Source organism: Alligator mississippiensis, chromosome 5 (assembly GCF_030867095.1).
Source record: "Alligator mississippiensis isolate rAllMis1 chromosome 5, rAllMis1, whole genome shotgun sequence".
NCBI classification, from domain to species: Eukaryota; Metazoa; Chordata; order Crocodylia; family Alligatoridae; genus Alligator; species Alligator mississippiensis.
Window position 1 is genome coordinate 10,208,509 of NC_081828.1, and position 21,700 is coordinate 10,230,208.

At 45.2% G+C, this 21,700-nt stretch overlaps 1 protein-coding gene across 3 annotated transcripts in view; it reads right to left on the reverse strand.

The window, feature by feature from the left end:
* GLIS1 (GLIS family zinc finger 1) overlaps positions 1-21,700 on the reverse strand; it is a 297,466-nt gene that overhangs the window by 3,114 nt on the left and 272,652 nt on the right. For 2 of the 3 annotated variants that reach the window (XM_059727850.1, XM_059727849.1), the window contains exons 8-10: positions 16,415-16,599; positions 5,744-5,911; positions 5,387-5,521 (exon numbers count right to left, since the gene is read on the reverse strand). In XM_059727850.1, coding sequence (XP_059583833.1) covers positions 5,387-5,521; positions 5,744-5,911; positions 16,415-16,599 — 488 coding nt within the window. The remainder of the gene's footprint in view (positions 1-5,386; positions 5,522-5,743; positions 5,912-16,414; positions 16,600-21,700) is intronic. The other variant, XM_014598643.3, reaches the window with a different exon arrangement.

Consider the following 21,700-nt stretch of genomic DNA (forward strand, 5'->3'; position numbering starts at 1 on the left):
CCACTCTGGTGTACGTGATACATTTGGCATTAATGAGCCATTGGGTAAAACTATATAAACAGCCTTGGGAACAGGGTCCAAAACTCAGGCCAGAGCAGTGCCTTCCTCCCTGACCCACAGCATTCCTCATCTGTACATCTGCTACTTGTCCAGGAGGTCTAGCCTCACAAGTAAAAGACAGATCGATCATAAAGGAAGACGTGCTTAGCCCTATCTTGCCTGTGACTGGGTGACTAAGGCACTGTTTCCGCAATGTAGGAGAACAAAGCTCAAAGCCTTCTGAGGCTGGGGAAAGGCCCAGAACCTGAGTTTCTCATGTCATACAGAGGTGACACTAGGATAATGGGCAAAAGATGGACACCCCAATTGCTACATGTGATTTTTAGTAGTCTGACATTTAAGGTTTTACACACGGTTTCTGTGTGTCCATGGAAAAGATGAATTGCAACAGAGCATAAATGAAGTTACACTTTGATTATTAAATCACTTCCAAGATGTGCAATGGAAACAATCAAGCATGTAGGGCAAAAATATTGCTGGGTAAGGAATCTAGGACTGTGAAGACAATTTGGACTGTTGCACAAGAGAAAGTGGAACAGTGTTGGGTGACCTGGATACCTACAAAATTCATAATTGGCACATACACATCTTAGCAATGAAACAGAATTCTGTCCTTTATCCCAAGTGTCTGCTTTCTCCCAACAGCCACTACAAAATGGGTGTGTCTACACATGCCCATTTAAGGTGCATTAGCCATTTTTAAGGCGCATTAAGGACACAGGTCTACATTTGAGTGCACTTAATGCACTTTAAAACTGGCAATTTTAGGCTAATCGTGCCTAAATTTGATACTTGTAAAAGCAGGTATCATATTTAGGCATGAATAGCTAAGGTGCCTTGATGCATGTGTAGACACGCTAAGGTGCATTAACGCTACATATGTCGACTTAATCCCGAGTTGGTCTGCACACTGTGTTAATGCACCTTACTGCATGAATATGTAGATGCACGCCTAAATTGCCTTAATGTATATTAAGCAAATGTGCATTAAGTTTAGGCGCGTGTAAAAACACGTACAGACACGCCCAGTGTGTCTGAAAATCCCCTATTCTATGAAATACTGTTGTGCTCATATACCAATCTGTATATTCAGTCTTCTCTTGTAAATCCTGATCTGTGTTGTGTTGTTGTAAACTATCATCTGTTCTTCAGAGTAGGAGTGTACTTATTTCTTCAATGCAGTTCACCGGGTATAATTATTTTTGCAGCAGTGCTGCAGCAGTGCTGCGTTCAGCCTTGCCTTGGCTCCCTGTCTGTAAATGAGGATACTGGGTGTGTCTACATGTTCATTAATGCACTTTTGCTACTGCGCATTAAATGTAGTACCTCTTATGTGAGATACTAAATAAATGCAAATTAAGCTGCCCTAATGTGCAGTAGTGAAAGCATGTGCTTTTGTAGTGACGCTTAATGTGCAGTAGCCTATTTTTACTGCTCATTGGCATATTAGCGTGGTTTTTTACGTGATTCTTTAATGTGCAGTAAAATCGGCTACTGAACATTAAAGTGCATGTGTAGACATGCCCACTATTTCCTTTCTTCTGCTTTGTTTCTCCATCAAACCCGAGACTATCCTTTCCTATCTGCTTGGGACCCCATTGTGCTCAGTCACATAGAGCTTCACTGGAGTTTCCGTGTCCAATTCTTAATATAATAAGACTAGACTCTGATCCTGTAGTACTACGTAGGCAAATTACCACTGGAGTCAAAGATACACTTGGCTGAGTCAGGACTGTAGAAGCTAGTCCTTATAATTGAATTAGACGGAGCCGTGGTTCTCAACCTTTTTAGACTCAAGGCACCCCTCAGAAAGTAGCAGCTCTTAATTTTCATTCTCTTTTGGCTACAGAAAAATAATACAGCAATTTTTCTGTCGCAAAGAACTGAAAAATTCTGACCTGGTGTGGTCTGTTTCCAACACTATGGATATCTATGTGAAAACTCTGGGGTTGTCTTGTCAATCAGATTTACACACCTATCAGTGCTCTAACATTGTATGGCACCCCTATGGCATCTTTGGAAGGATCCCAAGGCACCTCAGGATACTAGGGAATCCTGGTTGAGAATCACTAAATTATAGAGTTTTAATATATTAGAGACGATATTTTGCACTCATTTGTGTATTGGCTGCTCCTTGTGACTTATTCCTGTTTAGTCTGAATTTGGGGGGGCAAATTCTGTTCTCTGTACATAATTTAAATCTCATAGTGGATAGCAGAATCCGTGCTGGTTGTTTATCTAGTCCGTCTTTCGCATATAGTCGAACTGAAGCTCACAGCATGTTGCTAAATTTTCATTCTGTTAAATTATCTGTAGCTTCATATTATTTAATTTCCATTTAATGGGGCCCACATCCAAAGTGGGTCAGGAATGGACAAAAACCAAGATAAGCATACACCCCAGAAATCATTATTAGATTCCAGATAGTGTAAACTATCCAAAGCCCTGAACAGAAAATAAAAATTTATTGACTGTTAATGTGATTCATGGAACAGCTGTTTGCCAGTCACATTTGGCATTCCTTTGAGATGAGATCTCATTTAATATTAATGGAGCTATAAAACCATGAAAAAAATTAAAGCATAGCCTTGATGAATCTTGCAAACCTGAATGGTTCTATTTTACATGCAGAAAGATGAGATAAGATTTTTATATGTCGTATATATTTATATTTCAGGCTTTAAGTATTTGCATACCTCAATAACCATTCTAAAAATAAAATTACTGCATACAAACATTTCATAATAATTTAGGTCCAGACAGGAAAAAAAGTAAACTGTTGTTATAGTTGGTGTCTTGCCATGGTATTATTCTTTTGCTTCTACAATCTCTTTTGGAAAGTTTATTTAGTCTGTTCTTGAAATACTGCAATCTGTCAATCTAAACTTGAAATTTGATGTTAACATTGAAGAATTATATTTTAGTAACATCAAACTCATGAATAACTCAAAAAGAATTCAAACTTGAGGCTGAAACTCCATGTCTGACTTTTCCCTTGTGCTAGTTACTGCTGCACATACCTTCTAGCATGTAATGCTACACGTATCTACACAATGTAACGCTACACGTATCTACACATTAGGGCTGTGTAAAATTTCGATGGGTGTTTCGTTTCAAACCTGCTTTGACATGTTTCAGCTTGAAACAGCGAAATTGAAATGAAATAAAACGCTTCAAAACAGCTTTGAAATTAAATGATGGCACTTGAAACGTTTCAAAACTTTCGAAACGTTGCAAGTTTCGAAGCCAGGTTTGTTTGCAGCTAAAGAGAAACTAAGGAGAGGGAGTGGGGATGGAGGGAAGGACTGCTCTGATATTGATATCTAGCTCCCAGTTTGATTTCTCAGCTCTCTGATTGCTTCCCCCAGCTCTTCCTGGGAGGCACGGGGTTTCAGCAGGCTGCTGCTGCAGGCTGGGGCCAGTGGCAGCTGCTCGGCACAATCCATGCTGAGCACTGGGAAGACTGCGGTTCTGCCATTGGCCCCAGCCCGCAGCAGCAGCTTGCTGTAATGCAGCACTCAGATCTGGGGGCCCACGTCCCCTGGGAAGAGCTGGGAGATGATCAGAGAGCTGGGGAATCAAACCGGGGGGCTGGGGAATTGAACTGGGAGCTGGGGAGTTCCCAGTTTAATTCCTCAGCTCCCCAATCTTTGCCCCAGGTCTCTGATCACTACCCCAGCTCTTCTTGGGGGGCGCAGGCCCCTGGATGATGCAGGATGACAGGAGACTGCTGCCGCCAGCTGGGGATGGCTGCCGCTCTGGGCTATTTCCCCTGCCAGCAGCAGCAGCCTGCTGAAACCCTGCGTGCAGATCTGGGGATCGTACCCCCCTGGGAAGAGCTGGGGGAATGATCAGAGTGCTAGGGAATCAAACTGAGAGCTCTGGCTGACAGGTAGATCTGCGCCAGCTCTGGGACAGTGCAGGGTGCCCTACCATGGTGCAGCTGCCACGTGGGTACCAGGCAGGAGGAGGGGGGGTAATCCCCATTGCCCCCGCTGCACAGGGGGGCTCTGGCATGAGTGCACAGAGGTCCCAATCTCCACTGCCAGAGCTGGTGAGTGCGGGCCTTTTTTTTTTTTTTAAAGCTCTGCACACCTGCTGCAGAGCATGCGGATGACAGCAGGCTGCTGCTGCTGGCTGGGCCAGCGCCAGTACCCAAGTCTGTCTGGCACAGCCCACACTGAGTGCTGGGAAAAGCCCAGTGCTGGCCCTGGTCCCAGCTAGCAGTGGCAGCCTGTTGTCATCCCACACACAGATCCAAGGGCCCGTGCCCCCCAGGAGGGCTGCAGGGGTGTGCCAGATTGCACCCAGGGCACGCGGGCCCCGGATCTGCGTGCGGGATGACAGCAGGCTGCTGCTGCCGGCAAGTGATACTAGTTTTGCTTTGAACAGTTTGAGATGCAGTTTCACAAAAACTCCTGTACTTATCTCTTTGAGACTTCATGTCCTCAGAAGGGGCTACCATCCTTGCAATTTTCATCCAAATCAGGCACAAAATAACAAAGGTATAGGCATTTTCGTGATTCCCCATTATACCCTATGGGCGAAACGTGTCAAAACAGTGTAGAAACAGTTTCGACGAAACCAAACAGAACAGTGCTTCAAAACAGCGAAATGAAACACTGTCCCTTTGAAACAGCGAAACGGCAGTGCTTTTTCGCACGGCCCATCTACACATATATACAGCTCTTGCTCCCTGAACTGAGACTTTTTTAACACACACCAAGCAAAAAAGTCTGCTCTCATTTTTGTTGTCCTGACTCGTGCCCTGATTCAAGAAAGCACATCAAGCACATCTTTTCAGTACTCTCCCCAACAGATGCTTTCCTGAACTGAAGCCGTAAGCAAACCGAGTAAGGGATCTGGGAGAATCCTGCCTAGGTAGAACACGGCAACAGGTACAATTTCACTGATGTTGCTCAAAGCAAGTTATTTGTTGTTACTTCCATTGCTTTCTACATGTGTTTTTAAAAATAGGAAAATATCCTGTGTTGAAAACCATCGGGCCTGTATGGAAATGTATTCACTAGGACGCCCTGGCTCTGACATATTGCTAAACATTTGAACATTACGGAGGTGCACATCAAAGGGAAAAAAGTTGTTCAGAATCTGCAACAGCTGCTGTTCCAGCTAAAATGAACTGGCTCATTTTTGTAACCAAAATTCCCACAACCCACTAACTTACATCAGTTCAGTATAAAAATAAAGTCATGTCTTTCTTCTCGGGTCCTCATAAACCAATTGCCTCCTCAAAGATCCTGCTAATTCGTTGCCAGGGGCAGCCCCTGGCTATCAGTGTCATCCTGGGACAGTGCTGTATACACACCTGAAGGCAGGCGTGCATAATGTACAGGCTGTAAGGGTCTGTACAATGCGTGTTGAGAGACGGGGGCAAAAGCGTCCTCTCCTTGCTTGTGAGCTGTTCCAGAGGTGAGTAGTCCCAGTGAAGTCAGTGGGGGTACTTGGGGAGCAAGGAAAGGAGAATTTGGCTGTCAGTCAAATACTGTAGAATAAAAGACCACAACTTTCCTAATGGGATTTGGAGAGGGGTACATGAGTTTCATTAACTGTGTGTGTCAGCACACGTTTTTGTAATAGTAACTTTCTGAAGGTGCTTCTTCCTCCTCCTAAAAAAACATAAATGATACCACAAAGGCAACCGTATAGCCAGAAAAACCATTACCTGTTGAAGCTAAAGGTGCATTGAGTATGTGATAGCCATTCTGCCTCAGAGGATTAAAGCAATGGGATTCCCCCGTCAGCACTTCGCTGGTGACAGACTGCTCCATTGTTCTGTAGCAGTCTCCGTAGTGGAAACAGTTTTGTATTGAGTGAAAGCTGCCTTGGTAACCTGAAAACAGATATTGCATACTCATTTTAACACTGCTGCTGCGGTATTAGCTCCATTTCTGTCACCGGATTTCATTACCGCAGTGGGTTTTTTACAGTCGAACTACGGAAAAATGATCATCCTCTTCTATATGGCACAATGCATATAAACCCGATATAGGGCTCGAGCCCACAAACTGCTGAGTACCATGGCCCTGATCCAGGAAAACACTTAAGCATGCGCTTAACTCTAAGCAAGTGAATGAGTGGCCCGACAGAAGTTAACGGGTTACTCGTGTTTACAGTTAAGCATGTTATTAAGTACTTTGCTGGGTCAGATCCAGGAGGGATTGAGCCACCGATAAATTACTGTTCATTTCAATGGAATTAAATAATGCAGTATTTTAATGACACACCCAACTTGATTTGTAATGGAAGAAAGCCCTTTTAGCTTCCAGCATGAATTACCATATTTACTCAAATATAAGATGACCCTGAATATATGAAGATTCCCCCCCACCAGCAATTAGATTTTATATATGGAAAGTTTATAAATGTATTATAATTTTCCAAGTATATAATCAAAATATTGGAGGGTCGCATTGAATTCCCCTCCCCTACACTGTTAGAGCAGGAAAAATAGTGGCTGGGGGGGGAGTCAGGTATCCTCCTTACTTTCTTCCCCACCCACTTCTTCCCCCTGCCCACCTGCTACCTCCAGCTCCCCACAGCCTCTGTCCCTCTCCCTGTCTCTGCCTCTTCACCCCACCCCAGCCTTGCTGTTGGATGCTGCTTAGGCTGCTCCATCCCAGAGCCTGGAGCACAGCAGTTGGACGTGCAATCCTTGCCTGACTGGCCGGGCAAGGGAAGACATGTCCATGTGCTCTGTGACCAGGAGAGACTCCAGCCAGAGCTAAGCTGCGGCTGACAGTAAGAGGGTGGGTGAGGGCTTGGGGACCAGGAGGCTACTATGGGTCTGACTCTGGTCTCAGTCCAGGCTCAGGGCCAGAGTTGGAGCTGCAGCAGCAGCCGCTGCCTGCTCCCCACTCTGCTTTGTATGCAAATATAAGACGAGGGGCTTTCCCCTCACCCCCACGCTGGCTGGGGGGAAAAGCCTCATCTTATATTCAAGTAAGCATGATATTTATTGCAGGAGATAACTCCATATTTGCTAAATACTTTTTCGGAAGGCTTTAAACCTCTCTGTTGTCCAAGTGCTCTCTTGTTTCAAATGCAAGCATGTCATTACTCACCGTGGACTATAGCCTGCACGTAGGCTTTGCCCCAGAGGTGGTAGCCTGAGTTCAGACTGATTAAAGTTATTTATACCTGGGGGGGGGGGTTCAGTTTTCAGCTGGAGTGCCTCTGATTCCCACCACTGGAAAGGGGTGTTTTGCTGCCCTGATCATGTATCTTCCCAGCCAGCAAGAGCCCTGTCTTAGGCAACGTCTAATTTTAGGCATGTCTACCCTGATATTTATAGCTGACTTTAAAGCCCAATTCAAATTATACAAGCTATATTTCCCCATCCCCATCAGTACCAAGTAGCACACACTTAAGGTGTCCCGTTGCGCCAATCATTTCTTATTAAAATCATCTGGAGCAATTAGCAACCTAGTTTATTAAAAATAGACTCATTCCCTACCCCCCCTCCTCCCGAGAGCCTTCCTGTGCAAGGTCAGGGCATCCCTTACACCAATCCCTTGCATCCGCTCGCTAGGTAGGGTTGCTTATTCTTTTTTCTGAATTCTTACATAATCTAGCAGCCAGTCTAAACTGGCCTTCAGGTCCGTTCTCAAAGGTAACTGAAACAAACCAAGTCAGACGTGTGTTTTAGCAAAAGGTGTCTTAGGATTTGTTCCTGCATTTCCCAGGACGAGGACGGTGCTTCCTTGCTTCCATTTTTCCCCCAAACCGTTCTCAGTTGGGCAGGAAGCCAGGTGACCTTTGTCTAATTTCAAGTAGAAGTGTGAGCCCAGATCTTCAGCTGCTACCAATCAGTGCTGTGCCAAAGTCTAAGTGAAGATGTGGCCTGCTGGGTCAACTGCGGAGTTAATTGAATCTATTTATCGAGAAATGCAATACCTGATCCTATCACCCACGTGCACGGGCACTTCAGCTGAGTAAAATCAATCAGTTACAAGCGAATAGAACGTAACAAACTCCCTCCTTTCCCTTTTATGACAAAAAATTGGTGAGACAGACAATACCAGGCCATACTCGGGCTCTGACTTAATTCTGGTAGCAGCACTGCAGGCTGTTATAAGTCAGGCTAACCAGCCAAGTACTTTAATAGAGCTGCAATGAACCTAATCAGTGAAGAAAGATTTGTTTTGAAGTCAGACAATTTTTACATGGACTTTTTTTCTGTTTTGGCTGAACTTGACAGATTATTTCTTGAAAACCTGTGATGCTTCATCACAAGAACCAAAGTCTTTGATATCCAGGACTGGTGAAATGAATTCCTGAAAGAGGAATATGCTAGAGAAAGACACCAACCGCAGTGTGCCAAAGCTGCTAGTATTTGCAGCCACAGACAAGAGGGCCTAGAAATTTGGAAGGCTGAATATTGAATGATGTATGCCCTGCCTTGGCACAAGTAAACAGCCGCATCTATTTAATGCAGGGAGAGTCTGGCTCAGAAAATCAAAGAGCTCTTATGAGAGGCGGCTGACCATCTTTTGATGAGGCTTCAGGGACAGTGGCTTATTTAGTGGATGTTGATAATTATCCTGATTTTTATATTGACAAAATATGAAATCCTCTCAGTATGCCTTTTGAAATCACTGTATCCTTTGGGGATGAGCAATAAAAAAAAAAACGACACTTGGCTTCAAACGTTCACTGGCTCCAGAGCATTTTATGTGCCTTTCTAAAGAAGCAGCTGAACATTTTCCAGACTGTCTGCTATACAAATCATTTCTAGGGAAGATACAATGTGTATCTGCTCTGTCCCTATAATCATTATGCCTCTTGCCATGTTTAGCAAACCCACTTTAGTTAAGTCACTTAATCATCTTCTTTACTGGACCTTCTCAAGAGCAAGGTCCAGTAAAGCAGGGAGTAGTCCAGCTTGCGAAATCAAGAAGAAAACTCATTTCTGACAAGATCTGAGATAATAGTGGTGAATCCATCCCCTCCAAGACTTATGGATAAAGAACCTTTTAAACTACTTTAGATTGTAGTCTACAGTTGCCTAAGGAGAACTAGGCAGACGAAGGAGGCAGAGGAGCACATCAATACTAGACGTCCTTCCAAAATAGCTATCAAAAGCAGTCCAGATATATTCTGGAGTGGGCCGGCAGTTCAGCAGCATTACAGCAGAGCAGCCTGATAAAGAGTAGTGATTGCAGCTTGATAGTCTTGAAGAAGGAATGTCATGACATATGTCAGAAGAAAATATTAGTGCTAGTTCATGAATGGCCTCACAGGGTGCACCCCCATGAGTGGGAACGTGTTTCCCTGGACTCGTGCTCTGATGTGCTGCATGCTGCCCTGGGTGGGGTATGGGAGGCTGGGGCCAGCACCTGGGCTGGCCTCAGCAGCCTTACCTGGGGGCCGTCTGGGACTGCAGCGGGGAGCCTGGGCAGCAGCTGGAACATGGTTCTGGCTGGCCAGACTCCAGTTTCGGGCAGCGTGCACTGCTACCGTGTGTGCCACCCTGCTTTATTTAGGCACGGGTTTTTTTGACACCAGGATCTCCCAGAGTTAAAAAATGTCCCTGTGCTGCAAATTAGCAATGTGGGGGATGCCTGCCTGTGCAGTGCAGAGGTGTGCGGTGCTGCAAACTGGTCTGTGATGCCGTATGCCACACGCTCCTATTTGTCTGGACACACCTACAGGGTCCAAATTATTTGCAAGGCACTTCACAAAGATGAAGGAAGTGTCCTGATGCACGTGAAGGTCTCATAAATGGGAGTCACTAATGCAGAAAGTGGGGTAAAATAAGGCAGGATGGAAAATATGGAATTACTCTGCATGCACATCTTAGTAACAGAAGTAGGAGTTTTCACCTCTTAATGTGAGCCGTGTTGGTGCATTATAAAAGAGATGAATGTTGCAGAGCGACTGAAATATGGAATGGGATAGTGGCTTGGTGGACCAGGATGGAAGGCATCCAGGTAGAAAATGCCCTCTGGGAACAGGCGAGGTGATGGTTATGGGCAAAATGGACAAACGCAGCATCAAAGCTGGACATCTGCTTCCCGGAGGGTGGAAAGGGGCAAAGTCCTAAGATCATTTTTTCACTAAAGATAAGGCCTTGGCTGTCACCAACAGGGAGACTCGAGATAGTTCTTCTGTCCGGCTGATTAAACAACTCTCCTTGCTACCTCCTATTTGAGCTGACTACGTTTCTTTGGTCACTTTGTTAGCAGTACCTTTCAACAAACAATTTCATTACTCATTTATATGTTTAGAATATGAATCATCATCTTTGGAATAACCTCACAAGTGATTATTTATGTGGAGATTTTACTAGGAACGACATGACAAGTCAGAAGTTCATTCAACAGGACTTTGTGCTAGCTTCTGAAAATAGTAAATAACTGCAGCCGTAGCTAGTGAGCTCAATTTGCAGTTGCACCATTGAAGTTTATGAAAAAGTCACTGATGTGCCTTGCACTTAAACTGGGTCTTGATCAACAGCATGAGCAAATGCTGGGGGAAGCAAAATTGTATCTGCAATTGTAGCAGCTGTGTTTAAGAATGTGGCCAATTCCATTTCTTTAAGTTGCCTGATATGAAACTGAAGTTTTGTAAAGTACTAAATAGTGGAAAAAAAGAAAAAAATTGCTAGTAGGATAGCAAAGTGCATAGAGCGGTGAGATTTTGAGCTGCTTTTCTTATACTTTAGATCAGTGTTTCCCATAAAGGGAGACTCAAAATGGAGGGCTAAGTCATTTTTACTTTCCAGGCAAGCTCAACCAAGCCATCAGCAGTGACTTCCATAGGACACATGGGGCGCATCCACACACGTAGGCACATGCACTTGCAGCAGCTCAAATAGAAGCAGTGCAAATTTGAGCCGGGGCTTTTTGCATCAGCGCACATGCCCAGACATTCACTTTGGTGTGGGACAAATTGTGCCACGTGGGGTAAAATAACCCTGCATGGCTTCTCCCGGATCTGCAGCCAGGGGGAGCTAGAGCTGTCCCAGCAGTATAAAAGGCTGCCCTGTCCTGGCCCCATCGGTACAAAAAGCTGCCCTGTCAAGTAGCTCAGGGCTACTCGCTCTAGGAGATTCTGGGGCCCAGCCAATTGGACCTGTGGACACTACCCCTTGTGCCAGCTGGACTGCTGAAGCAGCCCTGAGAGTTCCCTGTACCCACTGCGGCAGTCTGGCAAGGGGGGCTGCTGCCTGGCTGTGACCTGCTGTGCACCTGCCAGACCCACATGGGCACTGCACAGCCAGTAGACACATCTGCCCCTCTGGGCCAGCTGCCAGTGGGCTGTGGCTGCACAGTTGCCTTTGTGTGGCACTACTGCCACGTGTACCCCCTGCCCGGCCATCTGGGCAGCTATCGCCTGGAAGATGTTCCGGGTGTGGTGGCCTGCTTTGAACTGTCAAAGCACTTCCTCCTGGCCCCAACTGGCCAGGAGGTCGGCCACCTCCAGCTGAGTCCAAGGTGCCAGCTATGAGAAGGCTCCTCTGCCTGGGTCCCGCCACTGGCCTCCCTACCAGGAATTCTGGTGTTCCCCATTTGAAAACTGAAAAAACCCTGATAAAAAAATCCCAAAGTCACTCTAAAATACCCTGAAATCCATGTTCCTCCACAATTAAAACAAAAGACCACTATATATATAGAGAGAGTGAGAGACAGATAGACAGCGATCAGTTGGACAATGTTTTATTGATATATCTACAGTGTTAAAGCAATTTGGAAGCCTACCAGTGTCTCTATCATCATAATAAAATGAATTCTAAATATCTATATGTTTTGCTGTTTGCCTTTGGTTTTCTTACCATAGAGCAGTTAGAGCTCCCTGTGACCCCTTCATTAACCAGCTGCCCATGTAGCCACAGCTCCTGCCGCCGGTCTCATCCTGTCTGGCAGCTGGGCATGAAGGGTGTGTGCTGGCGAGAAGCGGGGTTTGCAAGAGGGAGGTGGGAAGGGGGGTGGGAGTATGTGAGCAGCTGTGGAGGGATGTGGGGGGCCAAGGGGCATGTGGGGAGGTGCGGGTGGACTGTGGAGGGGCTGTGCGGGGGGGCTGCTCAGCAGAAGTGGGTCCCCTGCCCCCTGCAGGGCACAGCCCCCTGAACAGCTCACAGACTGCCCCCCACAGGGGCCACAGCCCCCCATCAGGGGTCACATGCCCCACCCCTGCTTGCTCCCCCAGCCCCCTAGATTTCTGCCCCACCTAGCCCCATCCCCCACCGGCTCCTGCAGCCCCCGATGGCTGCCCCACCTGGCCCCACTCACCGGCAGTAGCAGCTGCTGTGGGGGCCACTAGGGCCTCACGGCAGAGCCCCTCGTGCAGCACAGGGCAGTGGGGCCCGGCCTCAGCTGCCTGGCACCTGCACTGCCACTGCCCCATTGTGTGGGTCAGCAGAGCACTGCGTGGCTCCGCGCACTGTTGGGCAGCTGGGGCCGCTGCGGCTGTCACCCTGCCCCGTGCTGTGGGGGGGCTCTGCCACGTGGCCCCGGTGACCCTGACGGCAGCTGCTACTGCTGGTGAGTGCTTTTCTTTCTTCTTTTGTTTTTTTCAATTTGCAGGGATGCTGGAGCCAGGTGGGACAGCGATTGGAGGGGCTTGGGGGGCCGGTGGCAGATGGGGCCAGGTGAGGTAGCAATGGGGGGGCTGGGGGAGCATGCAGGGCCAGCAGGGGTTCACCCATGGTCCCTTTCCCCCTCCACCAGCCTCCCCACCCTCTACTTACCAGCAGGAGCCTGGGTCCAGCTCCCTGCACGGGCAGGCAGTGTGCTTCAGCACCAGGGTGAGGGCCAGCCATAGAGACGCTCTGGTAGCCAGCCAGAGCATCTCTGTGGAGGACCAAGCCTCTGGCTGCCTCGTGCCCTGCCCTACTTTTTCCCCCCCATGGTTTTTTTTGACCCCTGGATATCCAGGGATCTAATTTTGCCCCCGCGCTGCAAATTTGCAGCCTGGGGAACATTTTTTTCCTTCCTGAACGTGCTTCTTGCAGCGTCTCAAAGGGCTTTGAGACACTGCAAGACGCACGCGCGTGCTCGTGTGGGTGCTCTCATGGTGTCAAGTGGGCAGGTATTGGGAGCGGTGGAAGACAGGAAGCTGATATATATACATGCATGTTCCTCCACCCGGACCAGGTTTGATTTTAAATCTTTCAGAATGTGCCCCTTCCTGGTCTGAGTCAATATTTCATCAGTTCAGCCTCAGCACTTCAAGTCTGGGGCCCTTTCCTCATGTGGAAACCCCTTTTCCATCTCCAGGGTTTGCAGCCAGGTTGAGCCTGCTCCTGTCGAGCGCCCCCACAGTCTGCTGGTACAGAGGCAGCACCAAATGTTTGCTATGAGTTCATTTATACTGCTAAAAGTGACATATATACTAGCTTGGGTGAACGGCCGGTATTCTGAAAACCAAAGTCTTGTGACAGCCGCTGAAGGTCAAACTGCTCGTCATTAAATTGGTTTCAGTATCACGACAAGTGGGACCGCGGTACACGGTGCACATGCTAGAGATGCAGGGTTCCCTGTCACCATGGGTGCTCCAGCCAAACCCGGTTTCATTCATTTTAGACAATCCTATGAAATGAAACTCACTGGCAATACCAGTATAAGATTTTCATTTGTGCCTGCAAACCCAAGCTGGGGCTTTACTGGTGTTTGTACATTTTTGTAATTTTAGGAGGAAGATCCTTTTAATCCCACCCATTTGATTTTGGTTCCTTGATGTCCCTTTTATGTGGGACTGCCCCTCTCCACAACTAGAATTCTATTAGGAGCTAAGATGAGGTTTAAATCCCCGTAATTAATGATTCAATTAGCAACTATGTATTGAGTAATTCAGAAATCTAAACATGGACCCTTTTTACAGCTTCTCAAATATTTCTTAAGCGGGTGAAATATGAAGCATGTGAGAGGTCTTTCTGTAGAAACATTTCTGTTCCTTCTTCGAGTGCCGAACTGTACAACCAAGCTGACAGCGGGCGCTTCAAAGATACTTTTTCTTCCAAATGGATTTCAGGTTTTCCTTCACTGTCTGATTTAAATCAAATTCTCTGAAGTTAAGATCCAACAGAAGATTTTACTAAACGCCCTGTCGGTTTAAATGATCGCTATTCAAGGTTTTGAGTACAGTAAATGTAGAAATATAACAGTTATTAAAGGAATAAATGCTGTTCCAAACATAACATTTAACTACAATTTTGCTTTGAAATCATTTGCGACAAAAAGCTGGAGCTCACCACATCACAGAGCACATCGGTTGCCTCTGTTTCTCTAAGCTGTGACCTTAAAAACTTGAAACATTTTTTTAAATGGATGATGTAATGAGCAAATTACTGGAGTATGCCTATTAAACGACCACTCATATACGTCATGTCATTTAAATGTATGTGCAAATAAATCCAAGCTCTTCAAATTCCATAACATTTCTGACAAGGAATCATGTCAGATATAAATAACTGCAGTAACTCCATTTGCTTGCCAAATTCTTCTGGTATATAATAATTTCCATGTGATCTTACTACAACTAGCTAAGCACACAAATTCTATCAGTTTATCACTCTTTTCATTATCAATGTTATTATCCACTACCTGTTTAAAGAAGCTGGGGGGGGGCGGGGGTTTATAGGTCTACAGCAATTCTCAGCGTTAACATGCTTCTATATGGACTGATTAGTTTTATAGATGAAGTTATTTCCAATTCCTTTTTCACAGCAAAAACTCAAAAAACCCAAAACTTCACTAAAAAAATCCATTTAACAGGCTGCTATTAAAGAACTGATGAACAAGAAAGTCTTTAAGTTCACCCCAAACACAAGATATAGAACAACCAATTGGAAAGGCTGTTAATCAAAATTGATTTTTGAATGCCCATTTCCATAATGAATTTATAATAATACTTCAACATTTGGCCCAAGTGGAAAATTATTGCCTTTCAAAACCACACGACACACAAGTTAGAAAGCAACAATTCACTCAAAAGGGAAATGTGGTTTTCTTAAGAAATAAAAGTAAATTTATTTAAGTGGTTCAAAACTTGTTCTGTCTATGCATTTGTTTCTGCCATAATAATGAGCTGCTAAACTTTCCTCTTGTGGTTTGTAGTTATTTAGCTCATTATAGTAACATAATCGTATATCATTATGTGCTATCATAAATCTGCCACGTTCCCCTCGCAGAGTTAATCTTTTTAAATTGAATAATCTGTTGAGCATCAGGTCGAGTTAGTTTTTTCCTTTGGCACAAATCATTTAATAGAACATGCGTTTGCCTTTCAGAAAAAGTCATTCCAACCAAGCAGCAACCCTAGGCAGGCAATTTTAGAGTATTTATGCTACTTGACCCAAAATAGAGGTTAAAATACTCCTTGGAGACTGAGGCAAAAGGGAGCAAATACATAGCCATAACAGCTGTGTCTGCCCATTATATGTGCATTTCAACCCTGTTTTTCAAAATTTATAAAAACTTAGCCTTAGAATATAGCCAAAGGGCAGCAAATAAATGTATCAGTTGGGCAAAATAACCTCTCTTACATGTAACTGTGGCTGTCCAAAAAACTTTATTCAAATGATGGCACCAGCTGGGCTTTGAGCTGAGGAAGTCTGGTGACTTGCCTGTGCATAGCTGCATGCCTAGTTCTGCTTGTAACCAACCAGATGCCCTACACACTTATTAATATTTACTGTATTTAAGCAATTTACTGTGTCTGGATTATACAACCAGACTAGCGGTTTACAATAATGTAAGAGTTATCACTACATTAATCAGGCCAACTTTGGGGTAGTTAAGAAAGTTCCCATTAGAAAACCTGGGCACCTGGACACCAAGGTTAAACAATTTGCCTAAAACTAAATAGCAAGATTCAGAAACTGAGTCAGGATTCAAACTTAATTCCTCCAGGCTCCTGGTCCTGGTTGTAAACCACACTGGGTCTCTGTGAGCTCAGCAAATGACCTGACAGTCTATTGTATTAAATCTATGCTTTAAAACGTCTCAACTACTTTGTAAATGGCTACAATCAACAGTACACAGCTCCAAAGGTAGTTCAGGGTTAAAAATGTTATTGTGTCTTTAAATCACAGAGGTGTTTTGGGGACGAATTAATTTGTAATTGTCAGGTGCTTTGAGACAACCTGCTAAAAGGTGCTGTATAAATTCAGAGTATTGGTTTTGTAATTGCCAACTGAAATACCATTATTAGTATAACTAGATACTTGAGCATACTTGAGAGCTGAACATTACAGGATCATATGAATTGCAACATCTTAAAAACAGAGGCTCCCGTGGACATGCTCTCAGACCCGTAGCCATACAGTGCTGCCAGATGCTGCCATAATTAAAACAAGAATACAGTAGCTGGGAAAAATTCAAACAACCGTTACCTTGAGGTCCCTGCTGTACGGATTGGTTTTGAAACGGAGCATACGGTTTGTTCGGTATTCCTGAAAACTGCTGCGCATTCGGGGACTGGCTGTGTGACGCAGGTGAACCATGTTTCTGCAGGAGGGAAGGTGGAACTAGTGTTTTCAGAGGACCGGCAAGAGGTGAAATAATATTTGAAGTGAGCCTAGAATGAGAAGAGAGAAAAAAATGCTGTCATATCAGAGAAGGAGACAGTAAAAGACTCCAAGCCCCTTTGCACTGTCTGCGGTGACTCTAAGGCATAGACGTTTATTCGCATTTTGTGCTGACTGATGTATCCATTTTTTAAAATAAATCATAAGATGCTGCTTTTACATGTTCATTAATTAAAGTAAAATATAAACTGGTTTACAGTCCCTTGCACTGGCTGCCCATGCTGTTGAGACGGGAGGGTACAAAACACCACCATGGCTCACAAGGTGGCTGGCCCCAGCCTTAGACAGAGTCAGTTTTAGTGAACTGAGAGCCATACTGGAAATGAACTTAGAGCTAACGGGAATCCTGTGACTGAAAGAAAAAGTAACTCTCAGGGTCGACATTCGATCAAACTCGTGAGTTTTTAACTCAGTGATGCCAGGGCTGTCTGAACACCAAGCGGCTGGAGGCTGAATGCCAGGACGAGTCAGGACCCCCCTCGCCGCACGTCCCGCAGACATTGCCCCCCTCTCGCTGAACCATGTGGGAGGCCCCCACCCGCTGTACCATGCACGTGTGTCCCGTCCCCCCCATTGCTCTGCCACGTCCTCACCGAGTCCTCCCCCTTCACTGCTGCACCACTCACCAATGCCCTGCCAATGGTGCACCATGCGCTTGCTCCCCCACCCCGCTGCTACACTGGTTGCGTGGCTCCGGGGTCACCCTCAGCTCCATGTGCTGTGCTATGCTGCACTGCCTCACCCCCTGGGGTAGGGCCAGGCAGCAAAAGCTGGAGGCCAGGCAAACCTGGAGTTCCCAGTAGCTGCTGCAGCTGAAGCGATGAGGAGATCGGCAGCCAGACAGGAGCCCGAGAGCCACGACTCATGCAGCCCACAGCCCGCCAGTTGGACAGCCCTGAATTACGCTAACAAATCAAATTGGTCTGTCTCGGGATAAGATGAGGCAGAATTTTACCTGGAATTTTTATATCCAATTAATAAAGGTCTTGCTATCAGTTTTAGCTCCTTCTCATTGTTTCCTCTTTGAACCAAAAAATAAGTTCTAGGGAAAGTTTTCTTTAAAAAGCCGGTAGCAGTAGTAGAAGTAGCTGTAGGCGGCATCTGTCTATCTTGCAAGACAACATCATTGTGAAGAGTGAAGCACCAGCTCTGTGCCCTGGAGAGGTCACTCTAGCTTTGCCTTGTCTTTAAGAAGGTGAATTATTTATCTTTAAAAAGGCAGATTCTCTTTTTATTATGCAAATCACAGATCATTGTTTTTACAAAATATCGAATTATCACCCTATCCAACAACTGGCAGACTCATATATCATAGATGTAGTGCTAAGAAAAATCAAACATATTAGCTATAATATTAATATTTAGGTACCTTATTTCAGGTTAGTTTGTTTCAATGACACCCCCCATCTCCCCTACCCCACCACTGACTGCTCTTTCAAGGTATAAGGAAATAAAATCTATGTCAAGTCTGAGTAACTTCTACGTTGACTTTTCTCTTTCTAATGTACGAAGAACCCTTAATGATTTATTCCTTTTACTCCAAGAGGATCCCTAATGAATAGTAATTGTTTAATGCATTATTAAATAAAATGGGGTAAAACCACATTCCCCAAAGTTTTGGCTCTGTCAGACAAGCACTATTCTTTATCAATTATTGTTCCTTCAACAAGTACAGATTTTAACAGAAAATCAGGATTATCTTAGAAAAGCACAACCCAGAGGAAGGGTATGTTTGCATCTGCGCTTGGCTAGGGGAAGGCAGGGAAGCAAGATACCGTTGTGCTGTAAAACCTTGTCCTAAGCTTCCAGGAATCAGGTCAACGCAAGAGTTGTGGCACTACTCAGACAATGAGATCTGGCACGCTGATGCCATGTTACCACCTTGAGAATGAGTTAGAACAGCCCAGGAGTGGCTCTACCTTACACTGCTGACATACGATACCCAGGTGACTTCAACCCATTGAAGGACTGGTGATGCACAGTGTAGCTCCATAAGGATTTTCTAGAGCATGTGGGTTGCCTATACATGTGCTCAGAGGGAGGGGGGAATCATTTTAATTAGAGTGGTTCCTAGATAGCCACTATAATTAAAACCGCTCACCATCACATGCATTAAACCCCCTATGTTTCAAAATGGCCATGGGGGCACTTTAACTAAAGCTCATTTGGCGAGGTTTATTTCAAGTGCCCCCCATAGCCATTTTGAAATGCAGAGGGACTTAATACACGTGACAATTAGGGGTGTGCAAAACTGGCCCTATTTGATGCAATTCGATTAATAGATTGGATCACTGTCCCTGATCCGATTCAGCTGAATCTGAATCTAAAGATTCGATGCCGATTCGGAGAATGAGCGATTCGGACATAGACACAGCTTTAAATGTTTTTTCTACGTACCTCGAAGTACCAGGCGCGATTCGTGATCGCTGCGATGCTGGGGCACATGGAGCATCCCACAGGAGTGCACTGGGGGCCCCCCCTGCACCCCTCCAGCTCAGCAATTGGCCACGGGGGGACCCCGAGTGCCCCCCCCAGTGCCACCCCCCCTCCCCCCCGAAACGTGGGCAAGAACTGAGATGGCAAAACTTATTAATGAAAAAGAAACTCAAAATGAGTCAAGAGTGGGGAAGATTAGGACTCTCCGAGGGCTCTATCATGCTGAGGGAAATGGCAACTAGGTGGCAGATGAAATTTATACACGCAGAGAAGCAGACATTGTAAGGAATCATTAGAGCTCACGGTGCAATTTCTAGATTTGTAAGTAAACTATACTAACTCAGTGGAAAGACTCAGGGATTTTTCTGGACAGCTCAATGAAAAACTTTGCTTAAAATGCAAAGGCAATAAAATGTTACAAGGCATAAAGAAAAGTATGGTAAGTAATAAGCAAATTGCTATGAATCTAGGGTATGTGCTTACTTGGGTACTATGTTCAGTTTGGGCCCACATAGACAATATTCATAAATGAGTCACAAAAGTAACTGGAAGCCTAGGAGCATGTGGAAAAAAACTAAAAAGATTGTAGTTCCTTACATTAGAAAGAAGCTGACAAAAAGGGATCCTGTTAAACATATACAAAATAATGAAGAGTCTTTCAAAAGTACAAGAGAAGCGCTTTGCAACCACATCTTATCATACAAAAAACCAAAGGAATACTTTATGCTACTGAAAGGCTGAATATTAATGAAAGGAAACACTATTTTTACATAGTGCAAAATTACTCTCCGTGTACCGTTTTGGTTAAGAAGTAGTTAAAGGACTGGGCATTTGTATGGATGATGAGAACACATATGGTTTTATTAGACATAATAAAAAATAATTTAAAAATAAAATAAACAAACCTCAAAGTCTGGATGAGACAGCAAAAGCTTGTGCTCTCAGGGCATAAGCCAGTTTCTGCCGGGAGGTGGGAGAAGGGGTTGGGCAGGAAGACATTTCACCAATTAAGCTAGTTTATAGCTGTCTGCTCTGGGTTTCTTATACTTTTTCTAGAAGCATTTTGTACTGCCTAAGGTTGGGAGAAACAATACCCAGATGGATGGGCCACTGGTTTGCTCCCTCCTGACATCCCTTTTGTTACTAGGAGAGGAATTTAATGGTTGCAAAGGTCCCATTCCTGAGTGGCTGTAGTCCTCTGTGCACGATGTTCATCCTATTGCAGAGAAATGACTCGCGTGATAACTAAGCACCTGCTTCTGATACACCAACGGATCAGCCGTGCAGGTATTCCTGTCGCCTCCCGCTGAAACACCGCACTCATTTCTCCAGGCAGGGCAGGGAGGGATTACACCTATTTCTTTAAGCCACTGCCCTAGTAACCTGCACCACTGGAGCTTGACTGGAGTCCTGCTAAAGCCCAGGATAAAACAATCCTCTCGGTGTTGTACAATCTGGATACAATCCTCCATTACAAGGCTCATAACTAAAGGTATCGGGCAGTGCTTAATTTTCATATAGGCATCTTACTGAATACAGATTTCTATAGGAGAAGCTTCTATATAGCCATGACCTTCACCTATATAGCTTCAATATAGCCATGAACGTCACTCACTAGAAGAGCAGCTAGAGTTGGGAGATTGAGCTACAGGGGAATTTGTTTTCCTAAACAATTGTTCTTTTCAGAGTTTCCGAATTGAAGACTGTCCCTCAAACATTCCTGGTAATTCTTCCATGGACCTAATAGCCTGTGGCACATGGGTTATTAGTCTGCAGGTGAAATAATTCCAGCTACGGATTAAACAAATCATGCAAAGCTATAGGAAGCAGCTTCAAGAGAGGTGCCTGCTGTATTGAAGGCGAAAAACTGAACTGCTGAACAGAGGACTGCAGAGTGGACAGCTGGATGCATTAACGACGCCCAGGCAGTAGCTGAGGCAGATCTGTTTCAATAACTAATAGTCTGGACATTTCCTGTTAATACTGAATTGCAACCACAGTTTGTTTTGTTTTGGATCTTAATAATAAATATAAACCACATTTTTAACTTTCATTTTCACTTGTCTGATTCCCTAAATTTGCAGCGGTCCAGTTGTTATGCTTTAACATATGTATTCAAAAAATCCACATGCTTCCAACTTCACAGAAACGGGTCCCAATGACTATGTCGAATGTCTACATTGCTACAAGGGTCAAATCTTTACCTGCCTACCTTACAGGATATCAAGAGCTCAAGAGCCACCCGGGCTCTGGTGCGCTATCACTCAGGCTCAGGAGAAAGCAAGGTAAAAGCACTCTGCACCCCACAGCACAAAGCGGGGTTTGGAGGGAGGGTAGAGGACAGGCCAGCGCATCCAAAGCTACATTAATCCCTGGACTCAGGTGCACAGAGACTTGAACCCAGGTGCCCACGCCCTTGTTAAAGGCTGAAAGGAGCAGCCAGGGAACAGCTATTCCCAGGTGCTCGTAGATGAAGAGTGCCATTTCCCAAGAGAGTGGATCTATTGTGGGGAAAAAAACTAATTCCAGGCTTGACAGCCGGGGAGACCTAGGGTGGCATGGGTGCCAAGGCAAATGGTTGACAGCCCAGGGGTCGTTGCCCAAGCACTTGCAGCGCGGCCCTGTCAGACTCCAACAAATCTGCAAATTCTGCTA